This window comes from Crocodylus siamensis, chromosome 2 (assembly GCF_052110815.1).
Source record: "Crocodylus siamensis isolate JL-2025a chromosome 2, ASM5211081v1, whole genome shotgun sequence".
In the NCBI taxonomy this organism is placed as follows: Eukaryota; Metazoa; Chordata; order Crocodylia; family Crocodylidae; genus Crocodylus; species Crocodylus siamensis.
In genome coordinates, this window is record NC_143396.1 from 246,396,008 (window position 1) to 246,415,862 (window position 19,855).

A 19,855-nucleotide genomic window follows, 5' to 3' on the forward strand; every position below is an offset into this window, starting at 1 on the left:
CCTGCCAAGCAGTGCATGGCTCCCTGTATTCCCCAGGCAGCACCAACATTTCACAGCCCCCCTCCTTAATTTCTCCGCCACAGAAATGAGAAAAGCAACTGCAGGAGGCCACAGGCTGCATTTTAACTAATCACAGAGCTCATGCAGTCTGCAGGCCACCAGTTAGATAGTGCTGTAGTAAGTGCTCTTACCTTAAATTTCCTCCATTGGTCTTCATTCTGGCTGAATCAAATTAAATGTAGGACCACAGAGCCAGCTTCTCAAAAGCACAGTTTAACATTACAAGCAACATTGTCCCACAATTCCAATATTTTTATACAGGCAGACTGAAGATATCATAGCAAGGTTTTTTAATTCAAAATCCTGGATCTGGTCACAGTACTATTTTGAAGTTTGTATTCAGATCAGAATTTTGTAAACTCAGGCTTAGCTCCAGATTTGTGTGTGAAAAATTCATTTGCACATGGATAAGCTAAGTCAATGTTGCTTTAAACAACAGGCCACAGACTTTTTGTTTTAGTTGCAGATGTGGAATATGATTCCAAACAAGCATGTATTTCATATGGAGATGTATTTAACTGGATTGCCTTTTACTGAAAAACTAATTTAGTATCAGTAGATGAGTTAAATGCTGTTAAATGTTAAAGTATTACTGTGAACTCAAATGTGTTTGAAATAAAAAAGTTGTGTATATTTTTAACAGAGATAAGAACAGCTTAGCCAGGTATGTGGCAGATTCTTTATTATCAACAATCATGAAAACTTTTTATAAAAGAAATCCTCTAGTTCAGTAAAGTGTTATTCCACAGGTTGTATTGCTCAAGAGGCCAGACTAGGCAATCTTAACAGCGCCTTTGGTTCTAAAAATTTATGCAATGCATTAGTCTCAAATAAATCAAATGCCAAGATCTTGAAGAAATCTTTTTTCTTCTTTAAAGAAATTAGAAGGGTTTCTGTGCTACCCTGCTGATTTATTTTTTATTTTTTCTATAAAGGGGAGAGTAGGAGGTCCTGCGACAGGGAAGAGTAGGAGGTCCTGAAACAAATACCCTAACATGCTCATGCCCACCTTCTACACCCCCATTTCCTGCCTGTCTGGTGCTACTTCAGATTCCAGCTTCGCTGTTGCTATAAAACTTACCTGGAAACCCCTAAGGAAGGGTATGTCTACTAGCATTCCCAGAGCAGCGAAAGGGAGCTAAGTCGTCATTAAGACTGAATGGGATGATCTCAAAACAAAGGAAAAGGGATTGATTCAGGGTATGTGCAGACGCTTGTCATACCTGATTTACAATCACATGGCTTACTTTTTGCCATATGACTATAGATCAGATCTGGTGCATGCACACTTTTGCTGATCCCGGGAGCCATGCTGGGATCCCAGTTTAAGGAGGCTAAGGTAGGGGAAAGGGCAGGCAGGATTGTGGGGGGCGGATAGTGTGCCTGCAGGGAAGTGGGGGTCCACCGGGGAGTTACTTGTTCAGGGTGGAGGGGTGGGGGTGCTCGAGTAGCTCAGTCAGGTTGGGGGCATAGGAAGAGTGCAGCTCTGGGGTTGGGGCAAGTGGTTGGGCTTTCCCAGTGCCAGAGCTACAGGCATTCATTAGATTGGGCTAGCCCATTCCTGATCTAACTTACTTCACCTGAGAAGGTGAAGTAAGTTAGATAGGGCCTGCCATTTTTGCCCAATCTGACCTCCCCAAATGTCTGTTCAGATCAGAACTCAGGTTGATCTAACCATAGTTAGCTCAATCTGAGTGTAATATCTGCATGTACTCTTGGGTGTTAAGAAGTAGGAAGTGAACTGCATGGATCCCATTACAGCTGCTACAAAAACTGTCCCTTTAAAAATGGTTGGCCTTCTTCAGGGGGAAATTCCACTCCGCCCACCCACCCACCTTAGAATGAAGGCCATGACGAGGAGCTAATTTTGCCTTTAGGATGCTTGGAAATCTTCTTTCCCTTATCTGGGAGAAAAGGACAGTATCTGTTAAAAGACCCACTCAGGTCTGGCAGAGGCAAACCAGCTGTGTATCTTTATAAAGTTTGGCCTTACTAAATCTGTCTATTTTTGTCTAGACTGAATGTTGGGGCGGCCTGAATGAAAGTATTTGAGAGTGGTAGGTGTTCTAGTAATTACTTCCACAATAAGCAATTTCAACTGACCAAAGAAGTAACCCTGCAATACCTACAGGGGTATCAAATCTGTAAACAAAAAGCCCAAAAGGCAAAATATATCCTCTTCTCTATATCACTTTCAGGATCATAGGAGTTAGATACAACAAGAGTAGGTCCACATTTTTAAACAGGGAAACATTATTTCCAGGTGTCTAGTACAGTGGTTCTCAACTTTCATAGACAAAAGTCACCCCTTGGAAAATGTCAGCTTTTGGTTTACATTTGATTTTTTTTTACTACAGAAAAATAATAAAGTAAATTATTGGTTGCAGACCACTCAGAAAGAACACAACAAATCAGAATGCTTTCAACACTATGGATTCTTATTTGAAATCTATACATTTAGTTCGTGAATCATGTTTGCACACCAAACAATGATAACATTGCATGAGACCCTGCAGTACCTCTGAAAGGATCTTGAGACAGATGCCTCAGGGCGCTGTGGTACTCAGTGGACAATCACTGATCTACTACTTTCAAATGTATACTGAAGGTGATTTGGAAATGAGTAAGATCTCTTACTACTGTTCCTGGTTGCTTATAAAGAGCGGTGCAATATCATGGTGCAACACTTGGAATTTTTTAAAACTAAAATCTAAATAGCTTAATACAATTGATGACTAAACAATGGTATAAACCTATACATTCATTCTACACATTCCTTTTCCCAATCATCTAATCATTTGGGTATGCTTCCAGCACTGGCAATTACTTTCTGCATTTTAACCATGTTAGTATTGATGAGGTGAGCATAAAGTAGATACTTTTGTAATGAATATATGCAGTGCTCTACATAAATATTGGACAACTGTTTCATGAATTATAGTGCTTATTACCCTCTCCTTGATGTTTCTGCCAGTACCCTTTCCCAGGCAGGACTATTTTCTAACATACACTTCCCATCAAGATTAAATTTTACCTGTTTAGGTGTTTACATGCAAGTTTGAAGCAATGAGGTTATTTGGGCAGGGTTAGAGCCCTTCATCCATCCAAGTCAATGCTTCCATTTACATAATCGCTCTCCTCCTAATATCCAACAGTCTCCTAGTCCTTCCCCCCCTTTCTCTGCCACCAAATGCTTACCTGTAAGTATCTTATGGAATTAGGATATGTAGTCTACTATTTCCTTTCTTCTGAATGTGGTGGGTAAGAAGCCAACTGTCTTGCTCCCCAAATTTTGCATCTTCTGACATGATTGTGAAAGGTGGTTAGAATTGCCCAAACTCAAGAAAAGACATCTGCCCGTTGTACCCCTTAGAAGGAATAGATGTTTAATGTAGTATGTGTGATGAATTGTAATTGAGTACAGAGGCAGAGAAGACACAGAGGGTCATAAAGTTCTTCCAGAATTTGCTCCTGTTCACTTCATTTTCTGGTCCATATAAAAGCCTAGAGAGAACTTCAGGAACTGCATGTCTATGTGATACTCATGTGCCAGCTTCATTTCACAATCTATAAAGCACAACAGGTGGTTTCATACATTCCTACTTTATTGTCCTTCCATTGCAAACAATTGGGTTGGATCCTTATCTGATGTACATTGGTGTAACTTCAGTGAATTCTGTGGTATTACACTCATTTATAGCATCTGAAGATCTATCTCAGTTGAGATTGCCTACACTATGAAAGGTTCCACATAAAGTTCTTTATAGCAATCATTTTACCTTGATCTGTGCACTTTATTAATGAGAGATCTCGAAAAAGCATTTATAAAGTCACAGTAAATATTTGTTGCCACTTTGGGGTTCTCAAGTAGATGGAAGGTACAAAGTATGAGAAGGATACTGCAGGGATGTATTAAAATATGACAACCTCTAAAGTGGTGCAAATTACTGTAGCAGAGGGGAGAGGTGCAGTGGGGATATACATTCTCAAAAGAAGTTCCCTGAAAGCTAAAATAAGATGATCTTATTTGAGGTATTCAATCAGTGCAAAAATGCATTATACACTAATTCAAGGGGGGTACTGGAAAAAAACTAACCAAGCTTTGCAGGAGACATTAGTGGGAAGAGAAAGCCTAAGCATTAGATGTGTTCTTGAAAGATTGAGCCTTGTAATGAAATTAATAAATCATATACCTCCATAAAATGTAACCCTCATTTATGAAGCTGTGGTGTAATGCATTAAAAAGGCCATATTTTGAACTGGAATGTTCTTTGAGAGCTGTGACAGCTGTGTGTAATTAAATGTAATATTTTCCTAAAATAAAAATGGCAACATTGACATCAACTCCACCTGTGATATTGCTCTTCTGATGATGCAGTCCATGTTAGGAAGATGTTCTGGAAAGTGACCAAGCAGGATGGTTTATGGATATGATTGTAAAGTTTATTAATACTAATAAACATCTTTTTAAGAGATGAAGGAATGAAGTTCATTACACAGCAGCAAGGGAGGCCCCCAGGGCCTTGGAAAGCCTTTTTGATTTATGCAAGGTATTACTATACAAGTTGCAAGGCATTACTATACAAGAGAAATGTCTCCTCAAGATTATAAGGAAAATTGCACCTATAATAGCTGTCACTGTTGGTTCAACTACAACCCCAAGAAGAAGATCTGGTAGTGTTACAGAAACTTCCTACTATACTTTTGGGTATTGCTGATGAACCATTTATGGAATCAGTTTTTCACATGGGTGGAATATATTCAACATGAGATTTTAGGAAAACTCCAAGATTTAGGTTCTAGCTTAAATATTCTAAGCCAATTCTTCATAAATAACTCTTGAACCTGAGTTGGGTTTGTGGGTGGCGGAGGGGATTGTTTTGTTTTGTTTGTTTTTGTGGGGGGGGGTTGTTTCTTTTGTTGTTGTCCAGTACAAGTGCTTTCTTGTGAACCTAACAACTTATTTGAGTCATGAGGCTCACAGGTATTAAGTAAAGAGTTTTGAAGTTGTCAGATCAGGTTATTGTAGGAGGCAGTCTTTAAACCTGTGTTTGTTAAGATTACACGAGCTTTGATCATTGGTCATTTGTTGAAAATAGCTTCTTTGGAAGTGGCTTACTAGAACACTGAGACATGACATGTTTTAAGTTGTGTGTTGCACTTTAATGATAGCACTTGAGCTAATGTTGGTTTTCTTTTCTTTTTTTTTAAAGTTTTCTAGTTGTTGTTTTTTTTATATTCTCCTTTACTATGCTGATTTTTGTTGCTCTAAATAGTTGACTTCAATGGTGTTACTCCAGGTGCTTATCAGGGTTGAACCAAAAATTGGCTCTATGATTTAGGGATTTATGGGAGTATTCATATTTGAAATATACTATAAATCTAACAGCTGAGCCCTGCCTTGTTCCTGGAACACTAAATTATGTATTGCAAAATGTAGAGGGAAATTCTAAACTGAATGTATTTTTTCTTCTGCCATTTTTGCTTGTTCCAAGTCAATCATGGAATCCACTTTAAAAACATGTAACAGAAATCTGACTTGACTTAAAATCTTAGTTACCAATAAAGATTGTTCCTGCTCCTGAGACTGGAGAAGTCTAATAATAAAGAATATTCTGACTGGAGGATGGAGAAGAATGAGCACGTAGGAGTTTGACAAAACTATCTTCAACTGACCTTGTGGCTACCCCTGGAGATATGTCATCAGGAATTAATGCTGTATAAAACTAGATGCTGTCAACAGCTCCTAATGTGACTGTGAGCAAAACTCTGAAAATCATAAAATCATATAAAATTAGGGATGGAAGGGACCTCAGGAGGTCATCTAATCCAACCCCTGCTCAGAGCAGGACCATCCTCAACTAGATCTTCCCAGTCAAAGCTTTGTGTAGCCAAGTCTTAAACTGAAAGGATGGAGACTCCACCACCTCCCAGTGCAACCTGTTCCAGTGTTTTATTACCCTCCTAGTGAAAAAATTCTTCGTAATATCTAACCTAAACTTCCTGTGCTGCAACTTGAGACTTTTATTATTTATGGTCTTTGACAGAAAGAGGATTTTTTTTTTTAAATCTTATATTTGGAAGATACTTCACTGTGCAACAAAAAACAAAGTCCCCTTTGGATTTGTGATACTCTATGGCAATGAATTTCTAGCAATGGAAAATTTCCCCTGCTTTACCTTCACCATACTGGGGTGATTGATCCCTGTGAGATACATGAATGTGTTGAATCTGCATATGCAAGCCTAACGTTACTTTCTGTTTAACCTGCTAATGCCAACGTTGATTCAGTTTTATACTGTTTATATTGTGAATATATTTCGTGCTTGCCAGGCTGGCAGTGCTTCTTTCCACATTTGTGGCTGCAGTCATTTACATATGGGACAAACATAACACTGCCAGTCTGGGAAAGGCATGAGGAGTATTAGGTCTTCCACTCCTCCTGATCTATGGGGGGAGTTGAATGGCAGGGAAAGACTCCTTTCATCTTCCATAGACCAGGGATCCTTCACTTGGGGAATAGGTGGGGAGCAACCTCCTCCATCCCTCTCTGAGTTTATAATGGCAGTGGTGAGAGCAGTATGGTAAAGTCCCCGGCCTATTCTACAGACAAGACAGTTTCTGGTCTGGGGGAAGAGGTTCAGATCACTGCTCAGCTGCTTCCCTCCCCTCCCAAGCTCATTTATGAGGGAGGGGGAGTAGAGGGTTAAGTCCCAAACCTGTCCCCAAAACCAGGCAGTCTTTGTTTTGGGGAAAGGGCAGGGAGCAGGGTAACTGCTCCCCTCCCCTCCCAAACCAGTCCAGGACAAAAGCATACAGGTGTAATTTGTAGGAGAGAGATTCTGTAACAAAGGAGATCTTTAAAGTGTCAACTTAAAGATCTTCTCCTGGAGGGGGCGTGTTCCTGGGGAGAAACTGAATGAACACTTGTATGCTCCTAGTTTCTATCAGGAGAGCAGCAGATCTCCTGGTAGAAACATAGGGTGTATACAGAAATTACTTTTTTCACCATTTAAAGTGCTTTATGGCCATTTGGCTCTAGGAAGATTCATGCTAAAAACAAGCAATCAGTGGCCTACAGAGCAGCATGGAGGGGAGCCCTCTATATGACTCTTTCTGTAGTTCTTGGGTTTGGGAAACCATAGGATACATAAGACTCGGATATGGTCTCTTCCCATTGCCATGCATACTCTGACTCCACAAATCCCCTCCCATTCAGTAACTAATGATAGAAAATTCTAAGAGATCCACTCTGGACATTTATGGGTCCCTCTACTCCTTCCAATTGGTTTTGTAATTGAAAGATATGGTAAAGATTTCCATGTTATATACGTAGTCGCAGTCCAATCTCTTCAGTATCACAAAGGACACCTGGTCAGCTTCCTATGGGTTTTCCCCTCCAAATATTTTAGAACAGATTACTCACCCACATTGTACCATCCAAACTATGAGGCATTTCAGTACCTACTGTTTTCTTAGATATTATAATCGGCAACCATGTTCCTGTTTCATGTGTTTTGTTTACTTCATATACTGGATATGAGAATTCTTGTAGATCTTAAATATGTAGCATAACTAATATTACTTCTAAAGCAGCCATTTCTCTTGTCTATTTCAGGACCGCCTTGATTCATTAACTGAAGTGGATGATGCGGGACAGTTAACTATCAAATGCTCTCAAAATTATTTGTCCCTGGATTGTGGTATTACTGCCTTTGAATTGTCTGACTACAGCCCTAGTGAGGATTTACTTGGAGCCCTGGATGACATGACCTCCAGTCAAGGAAAAGCAAAACCATTTGAATCTTGGAACTACAGTGAAATGGAAAAAGAATTTCCAGAGCTTATCAGAAGTGTGGGATTACTTGCTGTAGCAACTGATTCCATAGGTTCAAAGTGTGATGAAGCTATTAATGTGAAAGAAACCCATTTACCTCTTCCAACAGATAAGAGAGAAAGCAAGGACAGTGCAGAATCACCTGAACTTTCACTGCTATCTATTGAAGAATCATTTCTCTGTCAAGGGCCTGGTACTGAGGATGGTGTCATATCAACTGACAACAAACTAGTTCCTAGTTCAGAGAAACAAGAATGCAATCTATCACACCATCTTGATGCAAAAATCAAACATCTTCACTGTGAAAACTCAACTCCGAAGAGATCCATAAGAGACTGCTTTAATTATAATGAGGATTCTCCCACACAGCCTACATTACCTAAACGTGGTCTGTTTCTAAAAGAAGATGTATTTAAAGATGATATGGAGGTCAATGATTTAAAAAATCACATTTCTCAGATTGCAAAGACTGAAATGAGTAGAAGCACACCCTCCTTATTAGATCCTCCAGACAGATCCAAGCTCTGTTTGGCTTTACAATCCTCTTACCCTAATAGCCCATCTGCTGTCAGTCAGTCATATGATTGCTTATATAAAATAGGTGATAGAAACCTTGACTATACAATAAAAAATCACTTTAAGGAAAGCCTTTTAAGTTTAGGCAAGTCTGATTACTACACCAGGAAAGAAAAACCAAAGCACAAGAAGTCACATGACACTTTTGAGAAGGTGACTCCAAGAAGATCAACTGGTAGCATTTCTAACTCAGCTTCAACAATGCTGGTGGAAAAAAGAGGACACTCGGTTCTAAGAAATGGAATCCCTCTCTGTAAATCCTACTCCCTGGAGGGAACAGAAACTGATTCTACTTCCACATCATCAGATCCTTGTAATCAAAGGGATCTGAATGTCCAGCATCAAAGTAAAATTGAACAATCAAGTTCACCAGGACACAGCCAAGAGGGTGCATCTTCAGCTGACTCAGAACCTGCTATCAGCTCGTCACCTGTTCTTCCAAGTAAGAGTAAGGAATGTTACTCATCATCACCCACTTATATTAATACAAATAATAAAGCAGCTGAGGTCTGGTATGGTTCAGATGAATATTTAGCGCTTCCTTCACACCTCAGACAGACAGAAGTGTTGGCTTTGAAGTTAGAAAATTTGACAAAACTGCTGCCACAGAAACCCAGAAAAGAAACCATTCAAAATATTGATGACTGGGAGCTGTCAGAAATGAACTCTGATTCTGAGATGTATCCAACATACCACATTAAAAAGCACAAAAGACTGGGTAGGATTTCCCCAAGCTCTTCAAGTGATATAGTATCCTCATTGGGTGACAGCATTGAATCTGGGCCTCTCAGTGACATTCTTTCAGATGAAGAGCTTTGTATGCCTGCATCATGTATTAAAAAATATGCAGTAGACAAATCAGAAAGGACTGCAGTGATTCAGCCTGCTGAGAACAGTGAGACCTCTGCCTCAAATAAGTCTGCTTTAATTCACCAATTGATGCAAGATATACAACACCAAGACAATTATGAAATGATATGGGAAAAAATTGAGGTAAGACAGACACTAGTGTTATATACTTCTTCACAAGGATATAATAGTATAAAAATGAAGTGGTTTTGGTTTTGCTTCATTTTGTTTTCTTTAATTATGAAAATCCCTCATTATTCTTTAAAATTGACTATGTTGTTATGTGTAAGAGTGGTTGTGAACTGAAGAACAACCGTGATAATTGCAATAAGTAGTTATTATATGTGTCATTCCATTTGTCCCCAATACTATAGACACTAATCTAACATGCCCTGGTCCCACACGAAGCCAGGGGAACCTTTGAGACATACTTCCAGGGTGTTTCCACAGCTTCAGGGGTGCCCTTTTCCCCCAAGCCCCTTTCTGCCATCCTGCTTGACAACTGAGAACCAGTTGCGATGTTCCAGGGGCCAACTCTTTGGCTTGTAATACTTCAGACTTGCATCTCTCACTTAGGTCTTACCAGTCCTTGGCAAAGGCACTTTTGCCAGTTAGAATAATTACACCCTTGCCTGGTCAGGCACTAGAAAAGATTGGTTCCCCTTTCTGGAGACGAAGCCTGCCTATAAAGTCAAAAAGTTTTTGAAATCACACTTAGCCAGATAATAAAGAGAACACTAAGATTTATTATGAAAACAAGAGCAAACATAAGAAATCAGTAACCATATAGTGAGATACAGACAGAGATATAAGAACAAACAAACAAGAGGAAATATCAGAACAGTAACCTGTTCTTACCCTGAATCTTAAATCCAAGAATGCCATTTCTACTCCACCAACAGCTAGGGACTCCAGTGTTTCCCTATGCTTGCAGAGAAAAAAACAAACCTAAAGACCAAGACTTGTTTTTAGGACAAAGCTTAAGTATGGTTTCTTATCTGGCAATTTACATATATCACCATTAGATTCTGGGGGAGCTCAGACTATGTGTAAGACTTCCTGCTCACCCCAAAGTTGCAATTAAAACAGGGAAAATATTTGCATCGCACATGAAGATTACTAATCCAATATCCTAACTAAATTGTCTCTCTTTTAATTTCCCCCCTATAAGAAATGTCATGTCCCCAACCCCAATACCTGAATAGCCAAGTGATACTGTTACCAGTTCCTTTTAATATTTAAATTGGCATATTCACATCAGATACTACTGATTACCAATCTTCAGCCATTTAGGCTTTAAATCCTTTTCGAGGTATGAGACTCATTATGTGATCCTGGCCCGAGTACAATTTAAGACATAAATGTAGATCCGGTACTGCAAGTCATATAAATATAAGGATTATAAGGCTAAACACCGTTTAACACAATCTATATGCAGAGACTACATATGTCCTGTCAGTAAAACAAATTCAAGAAAATGCGTGTGATATTCCACAAACCCCGCAAGCACTGTAGGTTCATAGCAACTAACTTACCTGAGTCGGTGATTTTATGCTTAGCAAAGAAACTTTGTCAGTGCGGCTTGATTACCTCTAAAATGCAGATAAATTACATGACATTTGCATGTAATGAAAAATAAAGTAGATGTAAAAAAACCAAAATTTTGATTTGTAAGTAATTGTGTATGCATACATGTATGCTGGTGAAGCTTGAATGAAATGGCACTTCTTACATTTTGGCAATTTTTAAGTGTTGCAGTGGTAAGAATACAGGATGTTTTTTCCTTATTCTTGTCATATTGGTCCATATTGCATTAAGCAACATCTTTCCTTTTATTTAGTGTACCGTGTTGTTTTATCTGCCTTCCAGTGTTTTATCTGTTGTGCGTAGCATAGAACAGGGCTGCCCAACTGGTGGCCTGAAGGCTACATGTGACCCTTAATGAGTTCATGTGAAGCCTCCAGGCTACCACCTGGCCACTGCTCCTCTATTCACTCTGGCTCCTGTTGCAACTGGGTTCTCTTTTGTTTCCTGATCCTGCTCCAGGAGGTGCAACCTGCAGCACAGTGGGTGTTCGTAGCACAGTGAAGCAGGGGAGTCTACAACCAGGGATGTGAGATGGGAGTACTGCCCAGGGTAGACTTCTTGCATGCATACTGCAGCAGGGGGTGTATCCCCAGGGCCCATGTATGCATTAGTATGGTCCTTAGGGTTCCAGCCCATGTGGCATGCAGTCCCCAGCTGCTGTGAAGTTGGACAGTCCTGCCACAGAGGCTACATACAAACTTGTACATGTTTCACCTTTTTACAGTCCCCAAACCAGTTCTACAGGCCTTCTCTAAACACATTGAAAGAGGTAGCATTTCCTCTTGTTTGCTGGCGCTACCTTCCCAGAAGCATCACACCTTAATTAAGAATGAAATAGTGTTTAAGAGGGCTTAGCTGCAAAAGGGTGGGGTTTTTTCTTCCTTACTAAAGGGAGAGGTGAATTTTGGCGCAATATATATATATATAAAAGCAAGCAATATAGATATTACCATGTTTAAACATGGTGATTTTTATCCAAGGTTCTAGTACAGTATCCTATCCTTCACCATTCTGGGGTGTTTTTGAGCTGATACTAAACTATGCAATATGTAATCTTCGGTATCACTTAACATCAGGAAAGAGCATCTTTCCATATTGCTTGAAGAATGTCTTCTGGAAGTATCCTTGAAAAACCTCAATTGTGAAAGAGCCAGAGCAGTAATTACAATTTAGAAAGAAAAAGCCAGACCCAAAAAAGCATAATGAAGGGAAGGTGGTGTACTTGGATAACCTAGCCAGCCAGAGGAAAAGAACAACAAAGAATCACACTTTTGCTTCATGCAAGACCATATAAACTTGGAAAAACATGTTTTAAGATTCTGAATATAAATGAATTTGAGAAGTCTTAAAATATTTCAGAAACCTACCACAGCATTTAAAAACAAATATAAAGGTTTGACAACGTTTCTCCCTTCCTTAACTAGCAATTTTGCTCTCTCTCTTACCTCCCCGCAAAAAGCCTACATTAAGTATTTTAAAGTATTTTAAAGATTTGCTTCAGTCCCTCTACCACAGTGTTTCTCAAACTTTTGATACTTGACACACTTTTTTAAATTAAAATTGATGATGCCTATATATTTTTTCAAAACATATAACATATTCCATTTTCCTGGCAAAGGAAATCATACCTATGCTGAGAAGTACTGTTAAAAAAACCCACCAAATACATCTTTCTTTTAACAAAATTAGTCTCTATAACCATAGTTCTCAACCATTTTGGCCTCCCTCCATAACATTTCTGAATGTCACAGCACCCAGTTAAAAATCACTGAGCTGGATCTAAATTCAGAATAGATATGGAGGGGCCCTTGAGGCTAAAAAAGTTGAGAATCATTAATCTAACCAATGCAGGGGTCAGCTAAGGGTGGCAGGGGCAAGACCTTTCCCTGCTGTGCTCTGCTCTTTTCACTGACAGCCCCCTCCTGCCCCCTGCAATCTCAAGGGGTAAAGCCAGCCCACATTGCTCAGGCTGCTCCTGCAGGGTTTCATACACTGGCAGCCACCCTGCAGCCTCTCCTGCCAGCCATGAGATGAATAGGGCTGCAGAGTGCAATGCAGTCTGTGCATTCTCCTGCCTACTCACGGCAGAGTGTGCTGCTGGGAGCATTGTGGGGAGGTCAGTACAGGGGCTGCTTGGGAGTGGGAAAGGGTGGGGAAAGGCACAAGCAGTGGCAGCAGCCCACAGGAGAACATCTGCAGGCACTGCTGGAGTAGTTGGGACAGGCACAAGGTGCCAGACGGGGAAAGAGAGCATTTACCTCCTCATGCAAGGGGAACCTGTGGCACACCCCTTGGGAATCACTGTTGTACCAAGGCAGATTCTGATCTCATTTAAACTAGTGGAAACAGTTTTTGTATGCTATATTTACATTGGCATTAATGATACAGGGAATAGAAGACTCCTCCATTGTGTGACATTATGAATCATCATAAAACCTATTTGAAGCATCAGTACCTATGTCACAGTCAAGTTCTTTCTTCTAGTGCTTTTTCCCTTCCTTCTCTGTCTATTAATCTGAACAGAGAATCAAGAGTGTACCATTTTTTAATGATCATTAATCTGCATTTACAACAAACCTACAATTTATTAAAAGGAGCCAAAAAAATCTGGTGGCTCTGCAGAGTATAAATGAACAAATTAGAGAATTTCAGTTATAAATCAGGGATTTCATTGTTAGTGACATTTTTGCTCTGGAGAAGTCAAGTCCAAATGTAAAGCTTCATTAAGCACAACTAAAGACTATTTAAGCACATTATTATCACAGTTTCAGTGTTGCAGATTCCTAGCCTAATTTTCTTTTAATTTATGGAAGTTGTAAAATAAAATTTAAATACCCTTGTTTTTGAAAGAACAGTAAACCTGATATACAATATACAATATTTTAGCTGAATTAAAGTATAACAACTACAATTTCAAGGATACTTCATGATAGGAGAGATTTTGAATCACTGTAAACCTGGCACAGCTTTCATAATAAGCAATTTGTTGACTCTGTCCTAAACTAAGTATTTTGAAGCCTCCTCCTGGGCCCAGATTTTGCTGAAGTTAGTCAGCCCTTCCAATATTGTGGGAGTTTGCAAAACATTTTCTCTGTAGGTCCAAGTTTCTGAGGGAAATTTGCCCTCATACTGTTATATTCTAAATATTTTTTTCCACCTACACATAGCCTTCTGCTCAATTCAAGTTTGGCTACATTGTCAATTAATAAAGCTGTGGGTTTGTTTGTTTTTTTAGTTTATCATTAGCATTAACCAATATTAAAAACTTGAATTATGTAGGGACACCTCTCAGCCTGATGTTACCCCACATTCATTCTTTATTTGCTTTGCCCATATCTTGCAGCCAAAGTTGTGGTGTTCTTTTTTTACCCACAGTGCATTGCTACTTACATTCTCGGTGTTATACCGTGCCTACATTTTGGGGCAAGGCCCTTCCACACTTGTAGCACCAAGCCTCTGAATTCTATGATTCATTCCTTCCAAATATCTTCAGAAATAACTAAATTTGCTGTTTTCAGAAGTGCTATGTAATTCGTTTATTGTTATAACACAGCTCAACTCCAAAAACTGACTTTGGGTACAGATAAATGTAATACTTGTAGTGATGTGAAAGGATACCCATATACATTGCCATGATGCAAATACTATGTCTGCATGATTCTGTAGCATAGGAGACAAACATAGCAAAACCGCTGCAACTTTAACATTGCTTTCCTTCAGGGTCAAAGTTAGGGCAATGCAGCTACCTTGTATCACTACAGGATCATGAACGTCAGGGTTTAATCAAAATAACAGCAGCTCCCCCTTTCCCTTTAAAGTAGCTAAAAAGAACATTTATCCATATACTTTTTTTAAAAATGGCATCAAGACTTCCATTTATTATTATCCATGAGAATGGCCACTGTGCTAAATGTGTTTATTGACAAATAAGATATTGAACTTTTAAAATCCAGCTTTCTCAATCTTATCTTTCTGATCTTTGCCGTGCTAAAAGGAGAATAAAAAGATTTTTTAAAACCCTTTTTGTCACTTCTTAAGTAAAAATCTACAATCCTTCTAAGAAACTTCCATTTAGAACTATCATTTTTAGGGGCAAAACTATACTTTCAGTTCAATACTATTTCAGTTTTGGAATATTTCAAAATCATTTGTTGTCTTGGAAGATTTGGAAAAATAGAAACAAATTGATTTTTTCCCCCTTGGCTGTATGTATGAAATGAAAAATAAGACATTTTTCATTAGGGATAATTTTCAAATGAAAAAATATCTAACTCTTTCCTTATCAAAAGAAGCTTTTATTTCAACTACCCTTATTCGTCCTCAATAACTAGAATTGACTAGGTATACATATACTGTCATTCAGGATGAGATTTACCATGGAATACTTAAGTCATCTTTTTCTTGTTTGGCACTGTTGCAAAAAGAAGAGTGGCATATGTTTGCAAGTCTCTCTATTTAAGGAAGATGATGTCTGTTTGGCAGGCCTGTGGGTGTTCCGAATATTTCCTGTAGCACAGATATGCAAACAGGTCCATGTGCTGAAGATAGCATTTTTGGGTGAGGCAACTGAAAACATTTTAGCTCAGTGTCCCAACTACGATTCCTCTAGTGGATCAGTTTCCTTTGGAAGTAAGATGGCTGTAGTTCCCAGTTCTCCACTGAGTAGAACATCTCATGAATAGGGACCTACGTAATTTGTGGCAGCTCCTTCTGGACTTCATGGTCGTGTGACATCAGAGCCTGCCACACTCTACTGTGAAAATCTCGCTCTTCCCCTCTCCCTCATGCTGCAGGATGCAGTTTCTGTGAAAATCATGAAATCATTAATTTGATAGGTTCCTACTCATGAGCTTCCCCTAAACAACTTGTGTGGTTTTGTCTGTTGCATCTGCTCAGCAATCCTTCTGTTAGCTGTCTGCTACATTGACACATTAAAGAGAGAATACAACTGAAACTGCTCCCCTGATGGGAGGTAATGAACACCTCTGGAATCCTAGATGGGGGAAAAGTAAGCACTTCAGGGCCTAATCAGGGAAGCATATCCCACTGGATAAAACTGCCTCACAACTCCATGCTCCCCCAGGGCTCAAATTAGCTTTAGATCCATCTGCAGGTCTAACAGTAAAGACCCCTTCAGTGCAAGTGGAAATGGAATCGATTTTACTCAGAAGAAACTATGGGAAAAGAACTACAAGAGCAATTTTGTCGGTGAAGAGGTATTAGGGATTGGGGAATACAATGTAATTCTTGATAGTGGTGACTGATATGTGTGGTGGGAGGATACTGTACTGCACAGCAGTTGCTAAAAGGTTGCTAAAAGAAGATATTGATCTGTTAGGTGGCAGTGTGTGGATTAATAGGTGTGCTGGGTGAGTATGTGTATACTGGAGACTAGGTATAACTGGAAAGCTTGAGTGGACATGAAGGGTGAGAGCAGAATCTGTTGAGTACAGCATAGATAATTAGTCATCTGGAAGATGTATTAGGGAGTTGATCAAATAAGGAAAGGGACTGGAGGCAAAATTTGGGATGCTGGTAGGTGGAAAATGGGTTGAGACAGCACAGAATACATCGAGGACAGATGTTAGATGAGTTTTTAAGGAAGGAGATCACAAATTTGAGGTTCCTTGAAGATACGGAAACTTGCTTAGAGATGCTTTTGGGCATCTGGAGAAGAGGCTGGGAAAGAGGATACGAGGTGATTAGACTATGGTGTTGAGGGCAGCAACAAATTGAATGGAGAGAGGGGACCTGTGAGGCATGACAGCAGATGATAAAAATGAGAAATGGAGAGAGACCAAGAAGATAGGGTCATCTAGGGGGTCTTCCAATTCAACCTCTAGCATGTATGCCAGATTCACTGTTCCTGTACTGTCACAGGAGGCCAATCCAGCCTCTTTCTGAAAACCTTCAAATGAAGAACAGTATCACAAATGCTAAAATCCCTCATTATTACTATACTATATTTTCTAGATATGCTGGTTTACCTGCTTAAATAAATGCTTCATCCTCTTCCTGATTTATAGAAAACTCTCACCATGACATCAGAAATGTTCTTTCCCCCCTTATTCTAGATACACTCTAGATCTTCTTGTTCTGAGCTGAACATCATATGTATCACTCTATATATAATCTGATGCCCCCTTTATTTTTATTGCACCTATCTTTCTAGATCAAGCTGTGCCCATCTATACTGTGGGAGTTACCCCACCAAATTTCTGTAATATTAATTTACTATTTTTGACATGCTATGATTTCCAGATCACCCCATTTGCTCCCCATACTCCTGGTATGTAAGTCTTGTTTGTAGTTGCAGAATACCCTGCAGGTTTGCTGCTTCCATCAATTATTTTGGACCTATTGGGCACATCCAGACAAGGCTATAAGTGCATTTGGAGGCATTTCAAAGCAGTTTGAGATGCCACAAGAGCCATGCTGTGAAAAAAAATGTTCCCTGCACTGTATATTTGCAGTGCAGGCTCAAAATTTGATACCTGGAAATCCAGGAGCTATTTACCTCCTCGTCCAAGTCACTGATGAAGATGTTGAACAGTGCAGGCCCGAGGACCAAGCCCTGCGGAACCCCACTGCCCACGTCCCTCCAGGTTGAAAATGACCCTTCCACTACCACCCTCTGGGTGCGGCCCTCCAGCCAGTTGGTGACCCATTTGACTGTGTGGGTGTCGACACTACAGTCCCCTAGTTTTTTAATGAGAACAGGGTGAGAGAAGACTATGTCCATTGCTACCCCTGCATCTAAGGATTTGGTGATCTGGTCGTAGAAGACCACCAGGTTGGTCTGACAGGACCTGTTGCTAATGAACCCATGTTGGTTGCCCCCTAAAGCAAGAAAAATTGCCGTGGTACACATTTCTGGCTTACTGTCTCTGGCTAGAATGCTGAATGTGATTATGTTACCATTGGTATTACAGAGTGGCTCATCAGCAGATACCTCTTGAACCTACTCTATGAGTAGATATAATTTGTATGATGGATGTGATCCTGCCCTCTCCTGAAAGAAGCATAACTTTTTCAAAGAGGATTTAGTTGTAAAATTACAAAATTAAAAATTTGGAAAATAACAAAGTTACCCCTCTGAAAATTACAGTCAAGCGCAACTAAAATCAAGAAATGAGGTCTAGGAGAAAGGAAGGGCATACTTCTGGAGAAGGGTTAAAAAAAACCATAATGGTGCATCCACACATGAAGGCACTTGTACTTGCATCCGCACAAATAGGAGCGGCACAAATTTGTGCCAGGGATTTTTGCCTCAGCGCACATGCCTGTGTGCCAGCGCTACTTTGTTTCAAGTGCCAGCATACTTTGGTGTGGGTCAAGTTGTGCCAGTTGAGGCAAAGTGACCCTGGCCAGCTCCTCTGAAGCCAGGGGGAGCTAGAGGCTGGGGCCAGCAATATCAAAATCCTCTCTGTGCTGGCCCCAGCAATATAAATCCTGCAGACTGTTTGAAGCTGTTTAAAAAATACTACATTAGAGAACTGTGTATACCAAAAATCAGAAGGGGTACCAAGTGGACCAGTAAAACCCTTGCATGGTTTAATAGCAGAGCTAAGGAGGCCATTTTAGGCAAAAAGGAATTCTTCAGAAAGGGAAGTTGTGCCTAAAAGAGGCAAATAGGACAGCTCAAAAATTCTGACAGGTCAAGTGTGAAAGCAAAATAAGGCAGATCAGAAAATAATTTAAGGTGAATCTATCAAAAGATACTAAAATTAACAACAATTTTTTAAAAAAATGTATCAGAAGTAAGAAGCACCATTAGATGATGAAGGTGTAAAAGGTTCACTCAAGGATGATAAGGGCATAGCAGAGAAGCTAAATGAATTATTTGAATCAGTGTTTTCTGCAAAATATACTGGGCAAATTCCAATGACAGATCAATATTTTCTAGTAGATGGGTCTGAAGGGTTGGACCACATTGAAATGATAACAAAGGAAATTTTAGAACAAATCAATAAATTAAATACTAAGTCACTAAGACCAGATGGCATTCACCCGAGTTCTGAAGGAGTTCAAAGGTAAAATTAGAAAACTGCTGGAAATAGAATGGAACCTATCATTATAAACAGCAGAAGACTTATGGGTTGCCAACATAACATCCATCCTCAAAAAGGACTCCAGAGGTGACCCTGAGAACTACAGACCAGTGAATCTCACTTCCATCCCTGGAAAGTTGGTAGACTCTATAATAAAGAATAGAATCTGCAGTCACATGGACACAAGTATGATCTTCTGGGGAAGAGCCAACATAACTTGTAAAGGGAAATCCTGCCTTACAAATCTGCTAGAGTTCTTTGAAGGTGTTAACAAGCATATGAGCAAGGGGGATCCAGCTGATATAATATATTTGGACTTTCAAAAAGCATGCAACAAAGTCCATCACCAAAGGCTTTTACAAAACTGCATTGCCATCTGACTGGAGGGAAGAGGTTTTTTTGTTGACTGAGAGCTGGTTAAAAGAAAGGAAGCAAAAGGTAGAGCTAAATGGTCACTTTTTAGGATAGAGGAAGGTCAAAAGTGGAGGCTTACAGAGATCTTTGCTGGACTCTGTTTTGTTTAACATTTTCATCAATGATCTGTAAATGGTGGTGCACCATGGAATTATTTGGAGTAGTCAAGTTCCAAGCTGATGGAAATGACCTGCAGAAAGATCTCACCAAGCTAAATGAGTGAGCAAAAAAATGGCAGATGACTTTCAATGTCAACAACCTCAAGGTAACGCACCCAGTGAAAAATAACCCCAAATGTACACACACCTTGCTGGGTTCTGAACCAGCTGTTATGCTTCAGGAAAGAGACCTTAGAATCATTGCTGATAGTTTTCTAAAAAGATCCACTCAACGTGCAGATAAAACTAAAAAATGTTGGGCATCATTAAAAAGGGAGACACCATCATGCCACTATACAAATTCCTGGTGTGCCCACCACATC

General features: G+C 39.7%; 1 protein-coding gene across 4 annotated transcripts in view; it reads left to right on the forward strand.

Moving 5' to 3' along the window:
• The window catches only part of AKAP6 (A-kinase anchoring protein 6), a 351,442-nt gene that overhangs the window by 54,626 nt on the left and 276,961 nt on the right, over nucleotides 1-19,855 (forward strand). For all 4 annotated transcript variants that reach the window (XM_090033572.1, XM_090033569.1, XM_090033570.1 and 1 more), the window contains exon 4: nucleotides 7,679-9,466. In XM_090033572.1, coding sequence (XP_089889698.1) covers nucleotides 7,679-9,466 — 1,788 coding nt within the window. The remainder of the gene's footprint in view (nucleotides 1-7,678; nucleotides 9,467-19,855) is intronic.